Source organism: Bombus fervidus, chromosome 8 (genome assembly GCF_041682495.2).
Source record: "Bombus fervidus isolate BK054 chromosome 8, iyBomFerv1, whole genome shotgun sequence".
NCBI lineage: Eukaryota > Metazoa > Arthropoda > Insecta > Hymenoptera > Apidae > Bombus > Bombus fervidus.
In genome coordinates, this window is record NC_091524.1 from 14,388,943 (window position 1) to 14,410,996 (window position 22,054).

At 29.3% G+C, this 22,054-nt stretch overlaps 3 protein-coding genes across 5 annotated transcripts in view; 1 reads left to right on the top strand and 2 right to left on the bottom strand.

Annotated features, from left to right (window-relative positions):
- Slga (proline dehydrogenase slgA) overlaps positions 1-13,322 on the bottom strand; it is a 39,790-nt gene extending 26,468 nt beyond the window's left edge. The window contains exons 1-2 of one of the 2 annotated variants that reach the window (XM_072009020.1): positions 13,083-13,310; positions 12,575-12,989 (exon numbers count right to left, since the gene is read on the bottom strand). In XM_072009020.1, coding sequence (XP_071865121.1) covers positions 12,575-12,883 — 309 coding nt within the window. In that variant the 5' untranslated portion in view covers positions 12,884-12,989; positions 13,083-13,310. Of the gene's footprint in view, positions 1-12,574 lie in introns of both variants that reach the window. The other variant, XM_072009022.1, reaches the window with a different exon arrangement.
- A 1,528-nt stretch (positions 13,323-14,850) lies between these two features.
- LOC139990121 (uncharacterized) lies at positions 14,851-16,291 on the top strand. The gene is made up of 3 exons (XM_072009066.1): positions 14,851-15,554; positions 15,638-15,752; positions 15,878-16,291. Exons 1-3 carry the CDS (start codon positions 15,178-15,180, stop codon positions 16,142-16,144), a joined length of 759 nt encoding a protein of 252 aa, XP_071865167.1. The 5' UTR covers positions 14,851-15,177; the 3' UTR covers positions 16,145-16,291.
- A 37-nt stretch (positions 16,292-16,328) lies between these two features.
- LOC139990109 (bleomycin hydrolase) lies at positions 16,329-21,480 on the bottom strand. 2 transcript variants are annotated; one of them, XM_072009051.1, is made up of 4 exons: positions 21,324-21,480; positions 18,305-18,621; positions 17,393-18,220; positions 16,329-17,201 (listed from the first exon to the last, which is right to left on the bottom strand). In XM_072009051.1, exons 1-4 carry the CDS (start codon positions 21,331-21,333, stop codon positions 16,986-16,988), a joined length of 1,371 nt encoding a protein of 456 aa, XP_071865152.1. In that variant the 5' UTR covers positions 21,334-21,480; the 3' UTR covers positions 16,329-16,985. The 2 variants fall into 2 exon arrangements, with proteins under 2 accessions (XP_071865152.1, XP_071865153.1); XM_072009052.1 differs by having other exon boundaries at positions 18,305-18,618; positions 21,324-21,447.
- Between the last annotated feature and the right edge of the window lie 574 nt (positions 21,481-22,054).

Sequence of the window (22,054 nt, forward strand, 5' to 3'; positions counted from 1 at the left end):
CTCATAGATAATCGTTTTCGATGCGACCAAACGAACGAACTTTGATTTCAGATATCATTGAAACGCTCGAACACAAGTCTTTAATTAATGTTACTTTGCTATAGGTTTGTCGTATTCCTATGATCCTTAAATAAACTTATTTCGTGTATCTATCCGATCTATCAAGTCAACTAATTCTACTTCTTCTTCTTTTGAAATTTCCCATATTTTCCAAATCCGAAATTATAGGTATATGATTATATTATATAACTATAATAGAGTGGTATCGATACAAAGTGCGAAATGCCGTTTCACAGATAATCAACCATCGATAATATTCTCGTTAAGTCGTTAAATAAATAAAAAACTAAAGAATGGCGCAGTATTTTAAAAGTTACAGTCGCAAAACCTCTAGATCCCGCTAATCCACGATACAGTATGAAAGAGGGATTAATTTATGGCATCTTCGACTGTCTTCGCTTTCACTTCTAACACCCAAAGTTACAAAGGCCAGGTAATCGCTCCGAACAGTTACAGTTTCACTTTTCAAAGAGAACACTCTCTCATCAGGCCTTTATCGAAGCGGAAGTGACCCTAGTTTGTGGTTTAATACGCTCATCCTTCCTAATACAGGATTCAAAACTGTTACCATAACTGGTATATGGATCACCCCTAGAACACCATGTATAAGAAGAAAATTTTTTATTTTTTAAGCAAGACAGTGTACCCAAGCCAAGAGTAGTTCTATGAATTGATTTGTTGTTGTTGATGGCTCTTGAATTGATTCACTAAAATAATATTTATTGGCAACGATATCTATTATATTTTTTCAAAGACTCAATGACACTCAACGCCAAATACAGAGAACTGTTTTTCACGGGTAATTGATCATCGATAATGTTTGCTGTTAAAGTGCAAACGCACTAACGTAGCATGTGTTTGATATAACTTCGTTATCGTGTGCTCGCGTTTTCGTTAAAGGATGGAGTTAATCACATAACGTAAGTACTTTGATACATTGTAACGCTATCACGCATATTCGCAATTGACAAATATAGTCGCATACTCCACAGTCTGCCATGAAGATTATTAAGTTTAAATGGTTTGCTCCAAATGTTTCAATGGTAGGTTTTCTGTCGTGATAAGGTGTACCGTCATTTTGTAAAGTAACATTGAAACGAATGGCAAGTAGTATAGCGTTAATTAATAAAGTATTATTAGCAGACTTTATAGAAAGTGGATTTATTATGTTTTTTTATTATGAATTTTATATAAAACGATTTTTATTGTAATGTAACTTTTAAATAAAAATAATAAATAAAACCTTCTAACGTAACTGCCATAAATTTCTAAATATTTTTATTTGTATCTTTCTTTGATTACTATTTTTCCTTTTATATCGTGATAAATAACGATGAAAAATAGAATATTCTACTTGATCTCTTTCTGACTTCCTACGCTATTGTTGATTAAACATTCCATGATAGATATCGAGTTTAATGTTCGTCGTTAATCACGACAGTTTTCTATCGTGATACGTTTGATGCATTGTCCGTTTTATAGGAGCTATAATAAGAGAGGTTTCCCCGCACAGATTGATAAATAAGTAATCGACTCGATTTGATTTCGTATTTTCATATTCATTCATCGATCGTTTCATTTCATATTCGTATTTAAAGACACTCGTGATACAGCAAATTAAATATTGTGTTAATTTATTTTGTGCAAGGCAACAAGCATTTGAGCACTTTAAAAAAATTATAAGATATATAAGCATACGTATGCAAATTATTCGCAAAGATTTCTGCGGGATGAGTCACACATATAAAACAAATAATTCTTGTTTTTCGAATAATTGATATGTACATACGTACATATATGTATACATACATTTATATCGCAATACGTATTTCACAATTGTACTTATTCCTTGAAAACATATTTGAACGATTCATATCGCTACACAACAAACATTATGAAAAACGATCTATGGAACATTTTTTTGTATATCTTCTTCAACGTGATTTTTTATCTGTAAAATAATCCAATTTTTTACCGTTTTTATAAAGCTCGAAAATTACGAAAATTTAATTTTGGGCATACTATTTTTAATTGTTCAACTTAAATTATCATTTATAAAAAATTTTCTAATAATAGTAATACCATTGGCAATATTATTTGTAACATATAAGTATATAAAAACTGTAGAAAGTAAAAATTGAAATCTGTATACAGGATGTCACGTTTGAAGCTATAGCTCGTTTCAAAAGATCTTTCAAATCAAACTATTTCAGGAGGGCGGATTTTATGATGGTCATGAATCGTCTCTAGATGGACGTGGTTCCGAGATTTCGAGATGAGCTTTGTTTTCGTATACAGAACATATATAATATATTTGATGATTCAAGTTGATGTTCCAAGGTCGTTTAAAATCATTTATTGCCATTCAAAGCTTCGTTCTTGAACATCTTCAAGATTCGATTTAAAGGGGTATTGCGTCGATTCGGTTGCAAACAGAAATCGAAATCGCACCAGTGACGTGATTTGTCGTTATTTTTATTTCTTTCTCTTTATTCTTACGGAGAATCCGTTACTAGGGAAATATCCACAATTTGTACAATTTTTACATTCGCTTGTAATGTTATTGCAAACGTGTACTTGCTTTTAGTAACGATTTAATTTACGATAGATCATTATATCGTACTTCCAACAAAATTGTCGATAAAATTTCGGTATACTACCTGCTCAAGTACTCTTTCTTAAGAAAATAATATTTAAACAGTCTATAAACTTTGCAACCGTTCTATTGTAGGACATCTAGAATTGTTGGTTTAGTCGACACGCTGTTTATCTTTAGTCAATATGCCTAATAATCTCTTCGTAATAAGTAGTTTCCAAGGTTTTGTTTGTAAGTATGCTCAATTTTTGCTTCAAAGCATAAGCTCTCACGAATACAGGTATGTATTACTAATGTAATCAACAGTAGCTAATCACTATTCTTAATAATTCGACAACGATATGTATTATCTCTCAATAATAAGAATTGTACTGAAATATGCTATTAAGATTATATATATAATATAATAGTATACATAATATAATAATAATAATAATAATAATGGCAATTGCTTATCGCAATGATATAACATTAACGAATAACGATAAACAAACGATATTTTTTTATTTAGGTAACATCAACTTCTTGCTTGATCTTTTTTTGGTAACAAACATCATTTAATTTAAGTAAAAAATAAAGTAACACACGTATCATTTTATTAAGATAAAAACAAATATTGAAGCAATAGACATACGTGTTTTACAGGAGCTCTAAAAAATGTTCATAATTTTAAAAACAAGTTTGTCACGTTATGTTTATCATGCTACTGTGAATACTACTGTCTTTATAACATAGTTATTCTAATAATATACTAAAATTCATATGATGTATAAGATTTCTGTTCATCGCCAAAAAATTTATCTTCTGTCCTATGATTATGCAACATTCTATACACTTGTACACTTGTTAGTACATAGTAAATCTTATTAATGAAAATGATAAGAATCGTGATCTGATACGTATAAGTAGAGACATGTCGTAGAACCATTCTAACCTAAATCAATAGGAGTCAGTCTTATGTAATATGCTCATTCAATATAAAGAAAGAAAGACAGTCCCTAAAATGATACACTATGTAAATATCACGCTCTGTCGTGATAAACATCGTGCCACCATTACCTAAGTAATATTAAAGATATACATAAGCAGAAAAATAATCTCAAATATAGCTTAAGTTTATAAGTTCTTTTCTTTTCATAATTATAAATTATGAAACTATAAATTCTTTTACATTAGCAAATCAATATCCACGATTCAAGCGACCAAGTTTTCAAATTTCCAAATTTTTTAGATTTTTAAAGACCTTTAAACCTTCTGATTTAAATCTAATTTAACTCTTTTCTCTGTGATATCAATTAAGGATTTAAAAAATGTGTGAATTTTGCTGCAATATGAACGAAAGAAATCATAGATATATGTAGACTCTTTGTAAAGAAAGATTGCCAAAATGATCTAGAACGCGTGCTATCATACTGCTTAAGGTAGTTCGGTATACATCGAAGAGTTAATGGAAAATTTAAGGAAGAAGGAAATGTCGATCGGATAATTCCATCCACGTGTCCGATTGATTTCTCTAGATTACTAATGAGCTGCACTCTATTGGTAATGACTTCTTTGCATGAGAATCGTAATTCACGATTTCTTTTGCACAAAGGTATCCCGTTGTAAATGCGTTGTAAACTTCGGACGAACTAGTCGGCCTTGAGACTACTTATCACTGTGTCATTACAGTCGAATCGAATGAGGAACGTTGGTCCCCTTTCTCTCTTTCATTCACTCGAATTCGTGTGTATCTGTATCTATAGGGTGTCGTAAGTAAGGTTCCTAAACATGAAATTATGAAATTATTAACAAATCAAGCATCCTGAAAGTAAAATAAAGTCATCTAAGTACGAAGAAGTAACAAGAAGATTACACTTTATAAATGTACTAGTAGCTCCTTTTATTTCAAATTGCTAAAATAATATTTTCTCGCTCTAAGTGCTAATTTGTTAACTAACTAATAACAAACTAATTGCTTATTAATTAACAGCGCTAAGGTAACTGTACCAAATTAGCATAAAAATACGAACTAGTAGTAGATAAAATGCGTATAAATACGATTTAAATATTCATATATTTAACGATATGCAATAAATAAAAAAAAATATACTTTCTGAGGAAATTTCTAATTGACAGATATTTCCGTACGTTCCAAAGTTTCGGATATTGAATTTTATTAACAATAAGATATATGATAAAATGTTATAACGTGGAATTATGTTATATTTATATGGTATCATAAAATTTTTATACAATTTCTTATAAAATTTATATTTGAATTATTGTTATAAAATTTGTATGCAATTTCCTATTTTCCTAATTTCCTAAAATTTGTATTTAATGCTCCAGAATTTTATATGTCTATTGAATTTTATTAACTATATGAATTAATAGAGATTAAGTATTCTGAAAATAAAATCGAATCAAGTGTATAAGACGAACTTGATCAGATAATAACTTGATAACTTGATAACTTGATCCACCTACGATACATGAAATACAAATACAATACCTTTTTAATACATAAAATACCAACTACAAAACCAAAATCATCATTTCATAAAATGATTGTTCCAAAAAAACAACATAAATGCTCAAACAGTTGCACTCGCGAATAGACCTTGCGAAAGTGGTCGAACACTTGTATAAACCTTTGTGAATATATTACGCGTGTGATACGAAACATTTCGAAATTTTATTAATACTGTAATTACTACGATAGGTCTCGACTATCGTGATTATATCGATAAAGTTTACATGCTTATTTTAAAAGATAATTTTAATTTCACCAAATTGAGTGCATAAAACACGAGGAATAGACATAAAAGTACTACGTTGTCTTTCCTTATACAATACTTTCCTTTCACGGTATATAATTTTACAATGGGACAAGTACAAATATCTTTCGAATTAATCGATTTTCACTCTAAGTGCCCTAATACTTTTGTATAGAAAATAAATGATCTATCGATCGATGTATAAGAAAAAATTGGTAGTTCTATTTTAAAAAATTTTTAAATATTCAAAATACCACACTACTTCCGGCATGGGCACCCATATTGGATCATACATCGTTCGAAACTATCGTTTAGCTTTGCCGAATATCTTCTACCGTTTCAGAGCTACAACTTACCCCCAGTTGCGTGAGACACCTTGTATACACCGAAGTTTTCTACGATGTGTTCAAATACTTTTGTGAACCACTGTAGAATAAAATTCGCATTAGGTCCAATAAAAGAAAGATTATTCGGGCGACGCAGGGAACGCGCATGCGCGCGCGCCTCTATGCATCCGTCGCATTTATGTCAGCCGCATAGCGATGCAAGCGTGCGGCTAACACGCGACCCGATCAGTATGTAGTATGTGCAACGCGACCGTAGACGCGATGTTTATGGAAAGATTTCGAAACAGTGCTCTATCGTCTGGCAACCGTCTGAAGCGAGTCTACGACAGACGAGTGCCTCACCCTCGAGGCGAGACACACTCCGCTTTGACTCAGCATTTCACCGCTAAAATGCGTCTAATATGGCGACGTAAACTTGCAGCGCAACGTGGGAGATGAATGAATTACTATGATAATAAATGAATTTGTTATGTAACTTTGTATATTGAAAAATTGGTGATATCTTACGAGAAAATTAGTTGTATTATGAATGTTTTTCACTATTTTTTTGTAATAGCTTGTACGATATTAATTAATTAATAATTGTATCGTATGATAAGTATATTATAGTTGCATAAGTGCGTATTACGATTCCATTGTAGTTGATTTGATCATTGTAGTTGATACAAGTTGCTACTATACGTTTATAGTTATTATCGAAATTATTAGTTAAAATTAATAAGTTAAAGTTTTTTAACTTATGTTTTAAGTTAGAAAAGAATGTCTGTAAAATTTTATGAAAAAATCCGAGATGTTAATAAAATGAAGAGGATAGCGTTAATAAAAGCGACAAATGTCGAGTAATTTTCGGATTAATTGATCAAACAAATCGCTATATCTGGCAAACTATTAATGGTACCGACGATGATTCTTTCTAACCCTTTGCAATCCGAACTATATTTAACATTTCGTTTCAACGGATTCACGCGCAATTCAGCTGTCTCCAGCTTTCGTTTATTTATATCTCCATATTGAGGCGAATAAGATATACGATTAATAATTTAATTATTTTATTATGTAAAATGTAAAATTCAATTTTTACTTAATGATTTAAATTTAGCGATTAGAAATTTTTTGTAACAATATAAATTAGTACTATTATTGTATATTTTATTTTTCGGTCCAACAGCGTTAAAAAAGAAACTTTATCAGTTTGGCTTACAGAATTAAAATTAAATTATATTAAACACGATATAAATTAGTATACTCTGTTTCTAATTTACTGGCTTAGTAGTGAACGTGATGCGCTGAATAACTATTAGAGTCATCAGTCACGATGTATTTACGTAAGTGTTTTGGATAAGAACCGAACTTGTACACCTTTTAAATTGAATAGTAGCGGGGTACTTATACTTGAATGAAAAGGTAATGAAAAATGTAAACCAATACGATATATGTATGCATTTCCGTTGTTTGTATATGATGTCTGTGCTGATAGAATGTCAGAAAAAAAAATATCTATGCTGATAAAATACTAGAATATGTCTATACTGATTGAATGTTACGATATGTATGTCTGTTGTCACTCGGACAGTCCGAGCTCCCTCGTTTGTCCAGGACACGCGTTGATCGCTTGTTGTCCAAAATTAGTTTTCCGATCAACGGTGACCTGAGTATCACAATCATCCATCCGAGCGTCCTTAACGCACCTCCTTCTGGTAAGGGTGCAGTGGTAGCAGAATTAATGCGAAGTGTTCGGTTTTCCGGTAAGGTTGTGATACTTCTCCAAGTTAGAAACCATGGCAACTTGTATCGTTACAATATGGTTTCAAAGTACCTTTTAGAGGTACCGAGTTCATAACGCGTCGTTGGCTAGCGAATGCAAAATAAACTAAAATTGTAAATGTTCCCTAATAAGCTTTAAGATTTCAACTGAAAAGTAGCCCTCTCTACGATCGTGCTATAAGCTTCACAAATGAATACCTCAACACCTGGTTCCTTGGGTGATCTGAACGTAACATCTGCTTCTTCTTCTTTTATTCTTTAACGCCGCATTCTTATTCTTATTTAAATTCCAAATCTAGTTAATTTTTTAATCAAATATTTTTATCATACCCATACGATACTAATAAGAAGCATTTTATTTGTTCCAGATAAAAATGTTTGACATTAATTAATTAATTAAATTAAATGACATTATTTAAAATGTTTTTACGCTTCAAATTTCAAACAGTGTTATAATAGGTAATTTAATTATTAAATCAATTAAAATATGTATATACATATAGAAGAATCGATTAATTTCAAAGTAAAAATATCTTTTCAAAATATTATATTTACTTTCAATGTCGACTAAGAGTGATTAAGCGTCGCCATTTCGATAAAATTTCTTGAACAACGTTCAATGAAATCTGAAACAAAGATAGGAATCAGAAGACGCAGTGTTTCTAGATTACAGTACCATACTAAACTCCACTTGATCCCGCGCCTTTAATTTTCGATGATATCAAAGACACGTGTGATTTAATGCCATGAAACTACACCTTCCCTGTATGCTAATAATAATCCTTTCTATTCAGTTTTCTTCGGAGCGTGCTATATTGAAACATTAAGAGCATTTTTAGAAATTACTAGCTTCTATTTCCAACAACTTCTAATTTATAAGAATTCTCCGTTATCAATAGGTCCTAAGTATTATGATATCGTAACGCTTGCAACAAATGCAATAAATCTTTTTAAATATTTCGTTTTTATCAGTTTTATTAATTAATCCGTATGAAACAATTACATATTACAACAAAAATAACAATTACATATAAAAGAAAAAAAAACATTATTATGTCATATAAACATAAATGCAGCATTAGTGCTATCTATAAGAAAATATCTGAAAAGCGGAACATCTATCGTAAAGAAGTAAATCTTATACATTATTATACAAAAAATAAATTTCTTCAAAATATGAATCATTTCTCGTGTCTCAAATAAGCGAAATGGCATGAATAATGAGTACCTAATCAATCAGTACCGAATAATCGCGTAATTTATCAAATTTGTACCTTACTGAATAATCGAAATACAGATAAGATCGACAGCCTGAACAAAAATTCTAATAAAGAAACGTGGACAGGTTGTCACAATCTCAACGATGAAACTGATTTCCTTTTAACTCTTTCAATCTTCAAAGATTTGATAAAAGTTTGATCAAAATAATTGCAGATCACGATCGAGAGTTTCAAGGGATTTAAATCACTTTCAAGAATTTACGTCTATATTTGTGGATTTCCCAGAATTAAACCAGAAGATTAAAAATGTCTACGAGACAGATAGGATGTGATTATAGAACTTACACAACTTTTATCTAACCGATAAAAATATAATACATATATTGACCAAGAATTTCAAGTGTCCGTGTAATTAGTCGACGATAACTATGTTAATTTAGAGATAAAGGGAACGTTTCCATTATAATCAATGATAAGGCATATTTTTTTAAATTATAGGCAAGAAATATCCACGTTTTAATTTAAAAAAAAAAAACAAAATCCGTAGGATTTTAGAATTTCTTTTACTTCTATTGTTTCTTACGAAAATGAGTTTTACTTCTCTATCAAGCTTGAAGAAAAGAAATGATGTAAGAACAAGTGTCTAATAAACTTTTAATCTCAAGAAATGATAAGTAAAATATGAACTGTAATAGGAAAATATTCAATAGATTTAAAAATATTCGTATTTAAAAAGATTCTATATTATTCCCTATACATGTATCTCTCGTTTTTGAAAAAATACGCTAATATTATTTTTTCACTGAATCTCTTAATCTTATGATAAAATTATTTCGATATATGAAACCATTAAAATTAGTATTGGTCATTTATTATTTATATATTTCCACGAAATAACAGAAATAAAAACTCTTAACTCTGAAATATATAGATATTATTTTTTAGATAAAATATTTATTTGAAATGCGTGTAATATCTATTATTATATCGCGTAATTCTATTTATTAATATATTTAATTTTAATCTATATTTTCATTTATTATTATACATTTATAAATAATATTATTATAATATTTGAGAACTGAATACGATGAGAATAAATGTTTCGCGAAGTATTACACAGCAAAATGCAATTCTTGGCACCGTCTGCCAACAGACTAAAACGAAGACACTACGGAGTCATGTCGCACTTTAAAAATCAATAATAATCAATACGGTGTAGCAAGGTTTATACATTCAGGATCGGATGTGAATCACCAACTACGTACGTATATATACCTTCTTCTATTTAAGTACTCGACGAAAGCTACATTATTATATAATTAAATGTGAACAAGTTAATTTTCCTTAGTCGCGGCAGTCATATGCATATCTAATGAATACAACAAAGAATGATGTTGTTGGAAATAAAACCAAGACGGTGGAAACCTCTGTGCTCGCGAGTTAATGATGGAAACAAATTCAGTATATGCAGGTATATTTATAAATCTTAATCAAAACCAATACCTAAGATACGCTTCATAAGGTTCTAATACTACTCGTAAGTGGTTACAAAAAATATTGACACGCCGTTGTATTTATTATTATATTTATGTACAATGTACTAATGTATTAATTAATTAACCCAAATTATATTAAATTTCATATGATTACAAAAATTTGATACTATGAAAATGAGATATATACAGACTAATATAGAGACTAAGAAAAAAAAAAAAGCACTTCGTTGAAAAATAAAGGTATGTGCAAATAAATACCTTTTATGTAAGCTTATAACCGCTATAATGGTTCGTTCATTGCACTTGTCGAATATACGATCTTCATAAACTAGCTTCAAACTTTGGAACAAATACTCGCGAATTTTGGAAATCTACTTAAAATTGCTTCCATATATTCAAACGGATCGAACTTTTAGATCTTCCAATTTGCGAATTTTACTTTGCCATATAGTTTTAGATAATTTAAAATAATGAGAAGAATGATGGTAAGAATATATATACGCGTGCGTATAAAAAAAAATGGTAATTATGAAGAGTTAGATATCTACAAATCTTTTAAGTAAAATAATTGCAGATAAATGCATTTTGTACATATTCTTAAATTACACTATATCATAATTTTAAGTAATTGACGTAGGAAAACACTTGATTTGGTTAAAAGGATAATATTTACAAGTATCAATAAAATATTCTATATATTACAATTATATAAATTATAATAATATTGCTCCAAAAATACCTACTTAGAGTATATTTTACCTAAATTCACTTCCTATAGACTAGGATAGGTAGACTAGGCACCATACCTAATTATTTTCCATAATTATTATTGATCTACCGAATCTTTAATCATAAAAAGGAACCATAAGTTAAAAAATTATTCTTGTATATTTCATTTGAAACTTTATATAAACAGGACAAATTAAATAATAAATTAGATTAAATTCAATTAAACACTATAGCATTACTGTAGTATCAAAAATATTATATACATATCGATAAAATATTGATACGAACGAAGCTTAACAAATTGAAAACTACAAATTATTTCACTTAACTACATAAATTAATTAAACAGTAACATTAAAAATTAAACGGTACTTCCGTAAGAATTAAATAGTACGATAATAACACCCCGAACTAGCCAATGAAATTGTACAGAATTTTTACGATCCTCTGGTCATTCCTCCCTTCCTAGTTACGTAATTGGCCACCACTATAAGTTTGCGACAAAATTGCTAGGTCGATTCAATATACTATTAAGTATTACTAAAATCAATAACGCGCCATGCCACGTCGTTGTATAAATCGGCTACGAATCCCGACGCTATCGATAAAAGGTTGCTGGTTCATATTTAATATAGAAAATCTTCAAAGATCTCTACCTTCCTTCAATATTTGAAAAACTTCGCACAGAAAAATCGACAATTAATTAATTTTGCGATCCTCTAACGCTATTGCGTAACAAACGACTTCCTTTCGGTGTTACAGAACAATGCATAAATCTTATTTCTATGATTTTTTCACGACAAATTCCTTATTCTTAGTCTGTGAATAAAATTCTGTTAAGCGGAACTTTATAAAATTCTGTTAAAGAACAAATATCATTGTATATTATGTGTACGTGTATATGTATATATATATACAATTATGCTATAATTTCATCGACTGCTTTAAATATATGTAATTCATACACAGGCACAGAACACCAATTATTTACCTGAAAGATCCAACTAACGTGATTAACGTCGTACAACTGACTTTGATATGAGAAAAAGTTCTCCGTTTTAGTAGAATTTTATGTATGAATGAATCGCTGTTTTATATGAAAATGGCTATAAAATACTTTAAATTTTATGTATATATAATAGCAACTCTTATATCGCATATCTATTATACTTATACATACGTATGTATCGTATATATTACGTGTATTGTATTCTAGTTATACTCCATGTATTAAATAATTGTTAGATACACATTATAGAACTAAAGTTTTAGAATTGTAGATGATTGATACATAAGGATATTTTTTCGAATTTACAGATATATGTATATATGTATATATGTATATATGTATATATACACACACACACATATATACATATATATATATGAATAAATCTGAGAAAAAAAGAAATCAAGCAAATGACTTTACAATGTGGCTGAAACAGAAAAGGCAGGCTAGGGAAAAGAGCGAGAGAGAGGACGCTGTGAGAGCACATGTCATGCTATTTCGTACGTCATAGGGATAATTTGTAGGTATATAACAAATCTATAATAACACGTAATATACAAAGTAACGTCATCGAGTCTGATTTGAACTTACCTTCATATTGTTCTCGGCGATGTACTCGATGGAACATAGTTGATAAACGATGTAGGCACGAAGCAATTCTTTCGTGGTTTTGCTCTTAAAAGCGGCGATGGGATCGTTAAACTTCAAATCCAGAGGATCGATCTGTCGCGGAGGAGCCGGCTTCACGTCAGCGGTAGTGCCGGTGTATTCGCGATCGTGCACCTGCACCAACTGCACCGATGGCTTCGTTACGTTCTCGAGGAGGCCGACAGGAAGTGGTAAACACTTCCTCAGCTTTTTACCGGCACTGCAACGCGGCACCGTTCTCAAAAACGCCATACCTTGCCGTAGCTCTAATGCAAGAAATGTCAGCAATCGGGACGCACTATTTAGCGGAAAGAAAAACCGTGAACTGCGCGATCTCCTCCGCCCTATGAGAATCTCACTGAAAAAAGTAACAGTAGCAATGAACGTTAAGATTCGAGAACGTAGATTGACCAAGGCGATTTTTCTCAGTGACAAACGGGGTAAATCCAACCTGCCACGATCGAGTCGGAGACCCCAATACCAATAGAGGTATCTCGTCAAAGCTTAGGCCGAATCACAAGGTGGGGTACTCGTAGACATCCAGCGACGTACGAGTCAAGCGCTCACCTTACCACGATACCGTCTATTATAACTTATCTATGCAAAACACCCATTGAAAACCGACTTTAAAAAGCAAACGAATTTTTTTGTTAAAGTTCTTTTTCAATTTATTGCTAATATTAAGCGGCACAATGAATTTCAATTGTTGTACGTTGCCCCAATTACTATACAGTAGCAATAGATGCTCAGACTCTGATTGGTTCCTACGAGAGGTGTGTTCGCATTGCTCGGTGTGACTGGTCGACGAAATTTTGGGAAATGCCAATAACTGCGCCGTCGTACCACGCGCACAGTGGCGCAAAACGTGCTTTACATTACCCCGAACTGCCGAACATTATTTTATTTCATTTATTCTAACACATATCTTAATGTTCATTTATTTAAATTATCAATGATATATGAAACAATATCTTGTATAGATCTTTCACTTGTATTTATGTCAAAATATTCACAATAATCAATCTCTCTTAAAAGTCGCATGTTACGTAAATAGTTAGTTGATTTAAAGTATGGATTATTTGCAGAATATACTTAAAAGCAAACAGATATTTAGTAAATGACCTTTTCGTTCATAAATCACAAATTTAAAAATATACATGTTTCAATAATATTCACATGTTTTTAATCGATTATTATACATTAGAATAGTTAAAATATGTACATAAAAATATTGTTTAGAATTATAAATTATTAAATAAATATATTTGAGAATATTTGGTACAAATTGGAAAAATATATAATATGAAATAAAAAAAAAGTAATTATTAAATGTTAATATTATTTTTTATTTTTTATTTCAGTCAAAATTTACAAATTTAAATCTATTATAGAAAATTTATGGATCATATATACTTCAATTTATGTGACAATATGCATACATGATTACTAATCGAAATATGTTTTCATTTATAAAAAATACAAAAGAGTTTACTATTTTAATGATAATTTTAAGTTTCAGTTATATTTCATGCTATTAATTGCATGTACTTTGTTGTTATATTGATACATTATATATAATATTGAATGACCAATAAGAATGCTTCGTTCAAAATATGTAGTTGTAATAATCAAACTCTTCAGGTAATAAATTTCTTAAATCATTTTGTCATAAATACCACGTGATATTTTTTATTTTAGTTTTATCGCCATTCTTTGCATTATATTCTACGATGTATATTTAAATTACATTTTAAACAAAATAAAATTTAGTAATCTAAATTTTATCTACAATCATACATTACAATCTATTGCATATAAAGATCATGTAATCTATATGTAAATAAATAAAAAACCAACATTTAATGTTTATCATAACGAACACATTATTTATCAATGGAAACGTTTAAATTTTACTAAAGTTATAAATAGAACTAATATTATTTTTTCTATAATTATTCCTACTCAAAAGTACCTTAAAAATATTATTTAATCGTATTGAAAATTAATATGAGATTAATTTTAAGTAGTAATTCATAGCTTACGTAAAATATTATACAATGTATGTTATAAAGTTTACATGTACATTCAAAAGTTAAATATTAAGTTAAAAAAATTAAAGGAACGCTTTCTTATTAACTTTGATAAATAACTTATTATGTTAACTTATTATGATTTCAATGTTATCATCCCTACCACTTTCTCATCTTTACCACGCGTATATATATAAGATGAACTAAACTTTTAACCTCAAATTGTCAACTGAAAACCTTACGTAGAAAATATTTCGTATAAGATATCTTTGAAATGTTAAAGGCAGAAGGATTTTTACATAAAGTAGTATAATTTTTTTACACGTTGAATACAGTTATTAATACTTTACAGATATAAAGTTTATCACTAATATTTATAAAAGTTGGTCAAAGTAGTGTATGTGATAAAAATTCTTAATATGTATTATTTATACCGTAATGTTATAATGGTTCTACATACAACGAAACAACATTCTCATATGTTTAAAGAAGCGTCTATTTTGCCGAATTAGAAAAATGGATAGTTCTGTAAAATTGATTGTACATAAAGGTGGCACAATTTTCGATAGCATTATTGTTACACCTTATTCTGTAATTAAATATGAGCAGAAAGTAAGAGAAACTAAAAGTACATGTCAGACAAATGTTGACATAAACAAAGTCAATGAAAGTAACGAGATACAAGTAAACAGAATTTGCCTAAACAAGAAAGGACTTAATGCCTATGTTGTATCAGCATATATTATAACATTAAAAAATTCACAAACATATCGAAAAGCTGCACTTAAAAAATTATTACAATATTTACTATACAGATTGTCAAACAGAGTGAATTTAGAAATGATTTTAATAAAATTGCAAATGCCAAGGAAACAGTTTTTAGATTACAAATGGCAAGATTCTAACTGCTTAGTTAATTAAAGTCTTTTTTCATTATTGCTTTATAAAACTATACAATACAGTTTTCTAATTTTAGGAATGAAAGAATGACGCAAATGACAATGGAAAGAAGAGAAATTGATCATGCTATGTCTTGGTTGTCTACTTTGGGTGGAGCATTTTCTGCTTTAGGAGAAGAATTTCAACAATGTGTAGGTTTTATATATTTTATTAATATGTATCTACTATATATTAAAAACTAGTAAATATTACATTTGATTGTTTTATGCCATTATTTCTTTGAATAATTTATATTTAAATGTATTTTTCTATCCAGGCACAGATGGCTGGAAAAATTTCCATGAAGCAATTTGAACTAGCACTTCGTCTCAGAGATCCCTTTTTAATTGCTCGTTGTAAACTATATACTGCCTTAAGCTTAATTCAACAAGGCCAATTAAAAAAACCAAAAAGAATGATAAGGTGTATTTACAAATTTTCTATAAATCGGAATGATATTCGTTTGCAGAATATGTGTCAAGGTGTATGGGCAAAACTTCAATATTGTTATAAAATACAAAAAGAACCGCATAGAACTGTTTAATATTAGTGATATATAAAATTTCTAAACATAGTTTAAGATTAGGCTAATTAAATTTGATATTTATGTTTAGAAGCAAATAATTTGTGTAAAATATTGTTTCCAAAGATGTATTTTTTGTAATTATTAAATGAATGTTACTAAAAGATATTTGTTAAGTTAAAAGTAATGACTAAACATATAAATTTTTGCAACATTTTTATTAATCTTCATACAATTATTAAGTTTCTTTTCAATTTATAAACATTTAAAATAGAGGTATAATATGTAAATGAGAATTCAAATACTATATTTTCGAAGCTTTTTAAATAAACTTAGTGAAGCAATTAGCAAAATAAACTTTATGAAGTACGCATATTTAGAACATATATAATACTACATCTTTTAATTTCTAACTTCTTTTGGTTTCTTCATATAGTTAAATTACATATAACTTATATACTTAAGTGACATTTAAAATATAATAAAAAAAAAAAGAACGAAACAAAAGCAATTATTCTTAAGTAAACACAAACTATAAATTAGAAACAAAATTATACATGTGATTATCTTAAATTTTAGGAACTATGTTAAATATACAATCTTAATATTTTATTAATTATAGCAATATATATTATTTTAAACCTGAATAGGCATTAAATAATTGAAATATCATAATTCAACTTTCTAGAATTATTCCTTAATTGTTGTTAATGAACTATAAAAGTGTTAAAGTCTTAATTTATTGTACTTTGCTGTACCAATGCGTTCAAAACTGTATTTGATGTTTAATTTTTTATGTTATATATACATTTTTGTTAACTAAAATATTCTATCTTGAAATAGTTTTTAGCTTACATTATTATCAGTGAGCAAGTGTACCCATAGGATCCCATGCAGGTAAGGTAATGGGTTCTTGTTTAAATACATCTAAAACATCTGCAGGTACCAATTTTTTATCAATAACTGCTTCAAAAACAAATTCGGAAAACCAGTCGGCTGTTAGTAATAGATATCCTTTTTGTCCTTGATCGTCTCCCCAAGAATTCTCTACTCGGAACTGTTTAATCTTACCGTTATTCTGAAAAAGCAAAGAATTATAACAATTTATATTATACAATTCATAATATAAATACAAACACGTGCATATCTCTCTTGCTTTTAATGATACTAAGAAATTTTTAATATGTAATCTTGAAAGAGGACTGCAGTATGAGAAAAAAATTCTTTACACATTTTTCTTTAATTTTCAAAAAATCGCTACTAACTTACATCGATTGAAACAGCTGTAAGTGTCATTGCATGAACCATCATAGAATCTCCATAAAGTAATCTGTCAGCTTTTGTAAGATTAACTTGGATATCAGTTCCAAACATTAATTCAAAATCATACGCTCTCAAATCCTGTATTCCTTGTTTAGCTATTAATCGTTTGTTCACATCGCATCCAAACCATACAGGTTCATTTTGTTTTATACTTTCTGCGCATAATTTCATTAATAATTCAGGTGGTTGATTATTATAGAGTGTAGGTCTTCCTCCCAAAACATTTCCTAAACAGTCTATGGTATAAAGCTTTCCATATGGATTAGATGGCCTAGGATCTGTTACTAAACATACTTTATCATCTACATTGTAGTAGGGTTTCACATATTTCTCATAAAATTCTACTGGTGTAATAGGCCCAATACAATTATAATTCTTTGACTTGTCATAATATTCCCAGGTGATTGTTTTTGAAGGTATGCCTAAACAAATACCAATTATTCGATAGATTACAACCATTTGTTCTAGAATCTGAGCTTCTAATTGTTCGTCTGTTGCTCCATTAGATATTAAATCTCTTAAAACTTTGGAATATTCTCTAAGTTTACTCTTCAAAAGAGTATTCATGCGCGAACTAGATTCGCAATTGTATGATTCTGGGAAACAAATTTTAGGAACAAGACCGTGTCTATTTATAAGATTAACGACCATATCCCATTGTCCGCCATCACAAATAGGATCATGTAGTAAGAATGACACTAACCGACCTTCTACAGGTTCATTTCGTTTAGCAGTTTTTACAATATTATGTAAGAAATAATTGCACCTTTCGATCTGTATAGTGGAAAATATATTATTTAATAAATACAAAATAGAAGTCATATATACCGTGAGATATTATTTGTATATAATATTAACCTTATCCCAGAAGAACAAATAAGCTTGGCTGAATTCAAACTCATCCAAATTATATTGCTTCATAAAGGCACTCCTCATAACATTTAAAGTGGAAAATATCCAACATCTGCCAGAATTTTTTTGATTAGTTATAGGTTTTCCTTCCATTGCAACCTTGTGACTAAACACATGCTGCGTTTCTTGCAAAACCTTTCGCGAAATGCAAGCTTCCAAGGGATTGGTTCTTGTACACACATTTTGTGCCAAAGTATTGCGATTATCTTCATAGAATTTTGCACGTAGTTGATCCAGAACTTCTGTCGTCAAAAGACCTGCTACTTAAAAATAAAATAACATTCAATCTCTTTCTTCAAAAATATTATATGAAAACTTTAATATTTATAACATTTTATATGATACATGCATGATTATTTTATGAATTACAGATGGACATTATTGTTTCTTAGAAATTTATTAAAATTTTATGTATCTATATGGAATTTAAAACTTAATAATATAATATAATGTTTATCTAAATGTCATCAATATAACATTATTGTAATAATATGCACAATATCATATGCAATAGAATATAAGGATGGAAATAATTAAATTAAAAGAAAAATTAATTAATTAGAATCGTTTATAAGTCAAGAAAGTTAAGTTATTTATTTATTTTATACTAAAATACTATATGTGCTTAATGTGGACATTCTATAAAAAATGATACAGCAGTGAAAACTGGCAAGAAAAATGGCACAGTAAAGGATTTCTTGAATAGAATTGCAAAAGAAGTGGAGGATCGGTGAAACAATGTACATAGACAAAATGGAGGAAAGGAGATAGTAGAGAAGGAAATGGAGAGCACAGAAGATAAAAATAACAAAGGAATTGTAAGAAATAAAAATCAAAACAGAGACATTGCAGCAATATTAGGATCCCTAGCAGGTTTTGTTGAAAAAGTTCAAGGCCTGAGTGGTGAAGTAAGGCAAAACAATTTTTCAATGGAGCAAGAAAAATGTAAAATAGATGACAGAGAAAGAAATTTAGTAGGAGGATAAGAAGAAAGAGATGTTAGATAGAATTAAACACCTTGAAGATAAGATGACTCAAATTAAGGAGAGAGAAGGTCACAATAATAATAAAATCATTGAACAGAACATAGGAGAAGTGGAAGGAAAGGTGCTAAGGGAAGTTAAAGGAAGTTCAAAAAGCCAGCTGAATGCAGAAGTGGAAAGAATGAGAAGAACGATTGAATTACAAAACAGAAGAGACAAGAAAGATAATATGATAATTAGAGGATTAACTCTAAATAAGGAAAGAATAAAGCAACAAATGGAAAGTTTCTTTAAAGAGATTATAAATGATGACTATATATGGTAATGTAAGCAAGAGTAGTAAGTGTTCAAAGATAATAAGTAATAATAGCTGGCATGTGAAGCTGGGGGGATAAACAAAATATTGAAGCATAAATATAAAATACTAGAATCTGCAAGGATATAGAGAAAAAAAGACAGAGGAGCTAAGCTAGGATATCAGAAACTAAGGGTGTGTGGAAAATGGATAGAATGGACTAAAATAGCAAAATAGAGGCCAACTAATAGACAATACCAGGTTTTTTAATAGAATGACAAGACAGAAACTATATTAAACTGGAAAAGATAAAAAAAGATAAAAGTGCAAGCATGTTGGTTAAAAAATACTTAGAAGAAAAAGAAAGGAAAATTGAAAGGACAAAGGATAGCAGAGAAAGAGAAGAATACTTATGAAGAAATGGTTGCAACCAGTTAGATGTAAAAAATCTAAGACAGCAGGAAGTAGATATAATTAAAATTTTAACAGAAAGAGATAAAGAATTGCAAGACCAAGTACAATATAATAAAATTTAGAAATCCAAATGTAATAGAAAGTACAGATATATCAACACTGGTTGAACAAGGAAAAAAGAAAATGTATTTCTAAGTAATGTAGAAATTAATAAACCTTGATACCTTAACAAACATCTATTAAAAGACTGCTATAGAACAAGCATATTAAGAAAGAAAGACATAGTAGAAGACATGATAAATGAAACAGTGATAATTTGGTTAAGAGTTTTAGAAAAAGGAAAAGGAGAACATAGGACCTGACGTATATGTGATGTTGCATATAGGTTAAGAGAAATAAAGACATATATGTTTAAGATTTAGTTTAGATATAAGATAAGATCTATACATATATTTAAAGTAAAAATATAGACAACTGTAAGATTTCAGATTCAAGTACTTTAAAAGAACTATGGAAATGAGTGGGAGTTTAAGTATGTAAGACCAAGAATAAATACACCAATCTATTATGCTTATGATCATAATTGTTCATGAGCAATACTTTCCATTAAATCTTGTTAAAATACATTTAAATTAATATAATTTTAATCTAGACTAAACTACAGTTTATTAAAATAAAAAAAAATATATATATGTTAAACAGTATATCTAAAGAAATGTATATTAGACTTAGTTGTAAAACTAATATTACCATAATACTAATAAATATTAACAATTCATAAAAATTCGAATCAGTCATAATTCATAATATTCAATATTTTCCAAATGATTGTAACATTACTCCTTTTTTAAATAAAATATAATACGCAGTATTCTTAAATTAACAGGAAATATCTGTGCGAAGACATTTCTATGTAAATACATACATATGTTTTTAGTTTAGCTGAAATTCTGAAATACCAAACATTCCAAAGAACTTAACTATTTATTTAAATAAAAATATATATAACTAATTGTTTCGTAGAATAATTAAGGCGTTGCCGTGAACTAATTGGAGCTAATTAATTTTTTTAGAAAGTAAATATTTTATTAACAGCAAGTATCAATACAATAAGAGTTAATAAGGGCGGGGAGTGGCTAAACAGAGAATTTAACAGAATTTAATATTTACTACGATAAAAACTTCAATTCTTCTATAATCGTATTGCACGAATATTGTATTGAAAAGAAGAATGAAAACTAAATATATGAATGTAAATAAAAACGTAACTTACAGGCAACCATCGTGATGTATGAATTCTTCTTGCTGTAACTGCTGTTACGTTAAGGTACGTGGTTTTAGGGAAAAGATGAGTGGGTTGGTGCCCGTGGAATGCTGAACCACTCTGTCCCTTGGAGTGCGCGGTAATTGAAAAGACTTTTATAAGTGCGCACTTTAATAAATCTAAACTTTATTCAAAGCTTGTACTTTGCTTTAGAAACTGGTTCATCAAGAATACAACAAGACTATCTCTAGAAAGTCGACAGAAATAATCTGACAAAATTCGTTCTCGTTTTCGATTTTCGACTTCTGCACCTTCTCAAGCCCTAGGTTCTCTTCCTTGATCCTGCTGGTCCAATGAGGGGTGAGTCTCACCTCGCCGATCGGGTCTCGTTTTCTTGAGTAGATGGAAATAGAAGTATTGCATCGTTCTTCCGGGAAAAGAATGCATATGCGCGGCGAGAAAGAAAAATTTGCGTGAATTGTCGAGGATAAGATACCAAGAAATTATATTAAGAGGGTAGATTTGTTAATTTGGTACGGTAATAAATAGTCTAAAGTTCTGAGTCATTTTCTCCTCCTAATAGGCTGGCTTAATGAATATTTGAGTGGTATAAAGTTTTCTATTTGCGTATATAATCAGTCAATTTCGCTCTCGATTTATACAGAATGTCTCTAGTTTTTAGATACAATCATCGAAGCTAAATTCATTCTACTATATTAAAGACAAGTTCTTATGTTGGT

Bases quoted from the DNA above. Each gene is read 5' to 3' on its own strand.
- LOC139990121 (XM_072009066.1), top strand. From the start codon at position 15,178: ATGGATAGTTCTGTAAAATTGATTGTACATAAAGGTGGCACAATTTTC. The intron at 15,555-15,637 runs GCAAGATTCTAA...TTCTAATTTTAG, and splicing joins CAGTTTTTAGATTACAAATG to GAATGAAAGAATGACGCAAA. The intron at 15,753-15,877 runs GTAGGTTTTATA...TTTTCTATCCAG, and splicing joins GAGAAGAATTTCAACAATGT to GCACAGATGGCTGGAAAAAT.
- LOC139990109 (XM_072009051.1), bottom strand. The intron at 18,221-18,304 runs GTTAATATTATA...TCCACTATACAG, and splicing joins ATTTGTTCTTCTGGGATAAG to ATCGAAAGGTGCAATTATTT. The intron at 17,202-17,392 runs GTAAGTTAGTAG...TTGCTTTTTCAG, and splicing joins TTACAGCTGTTTCAATCGAT to AATAACGGTAAGATTAAACA.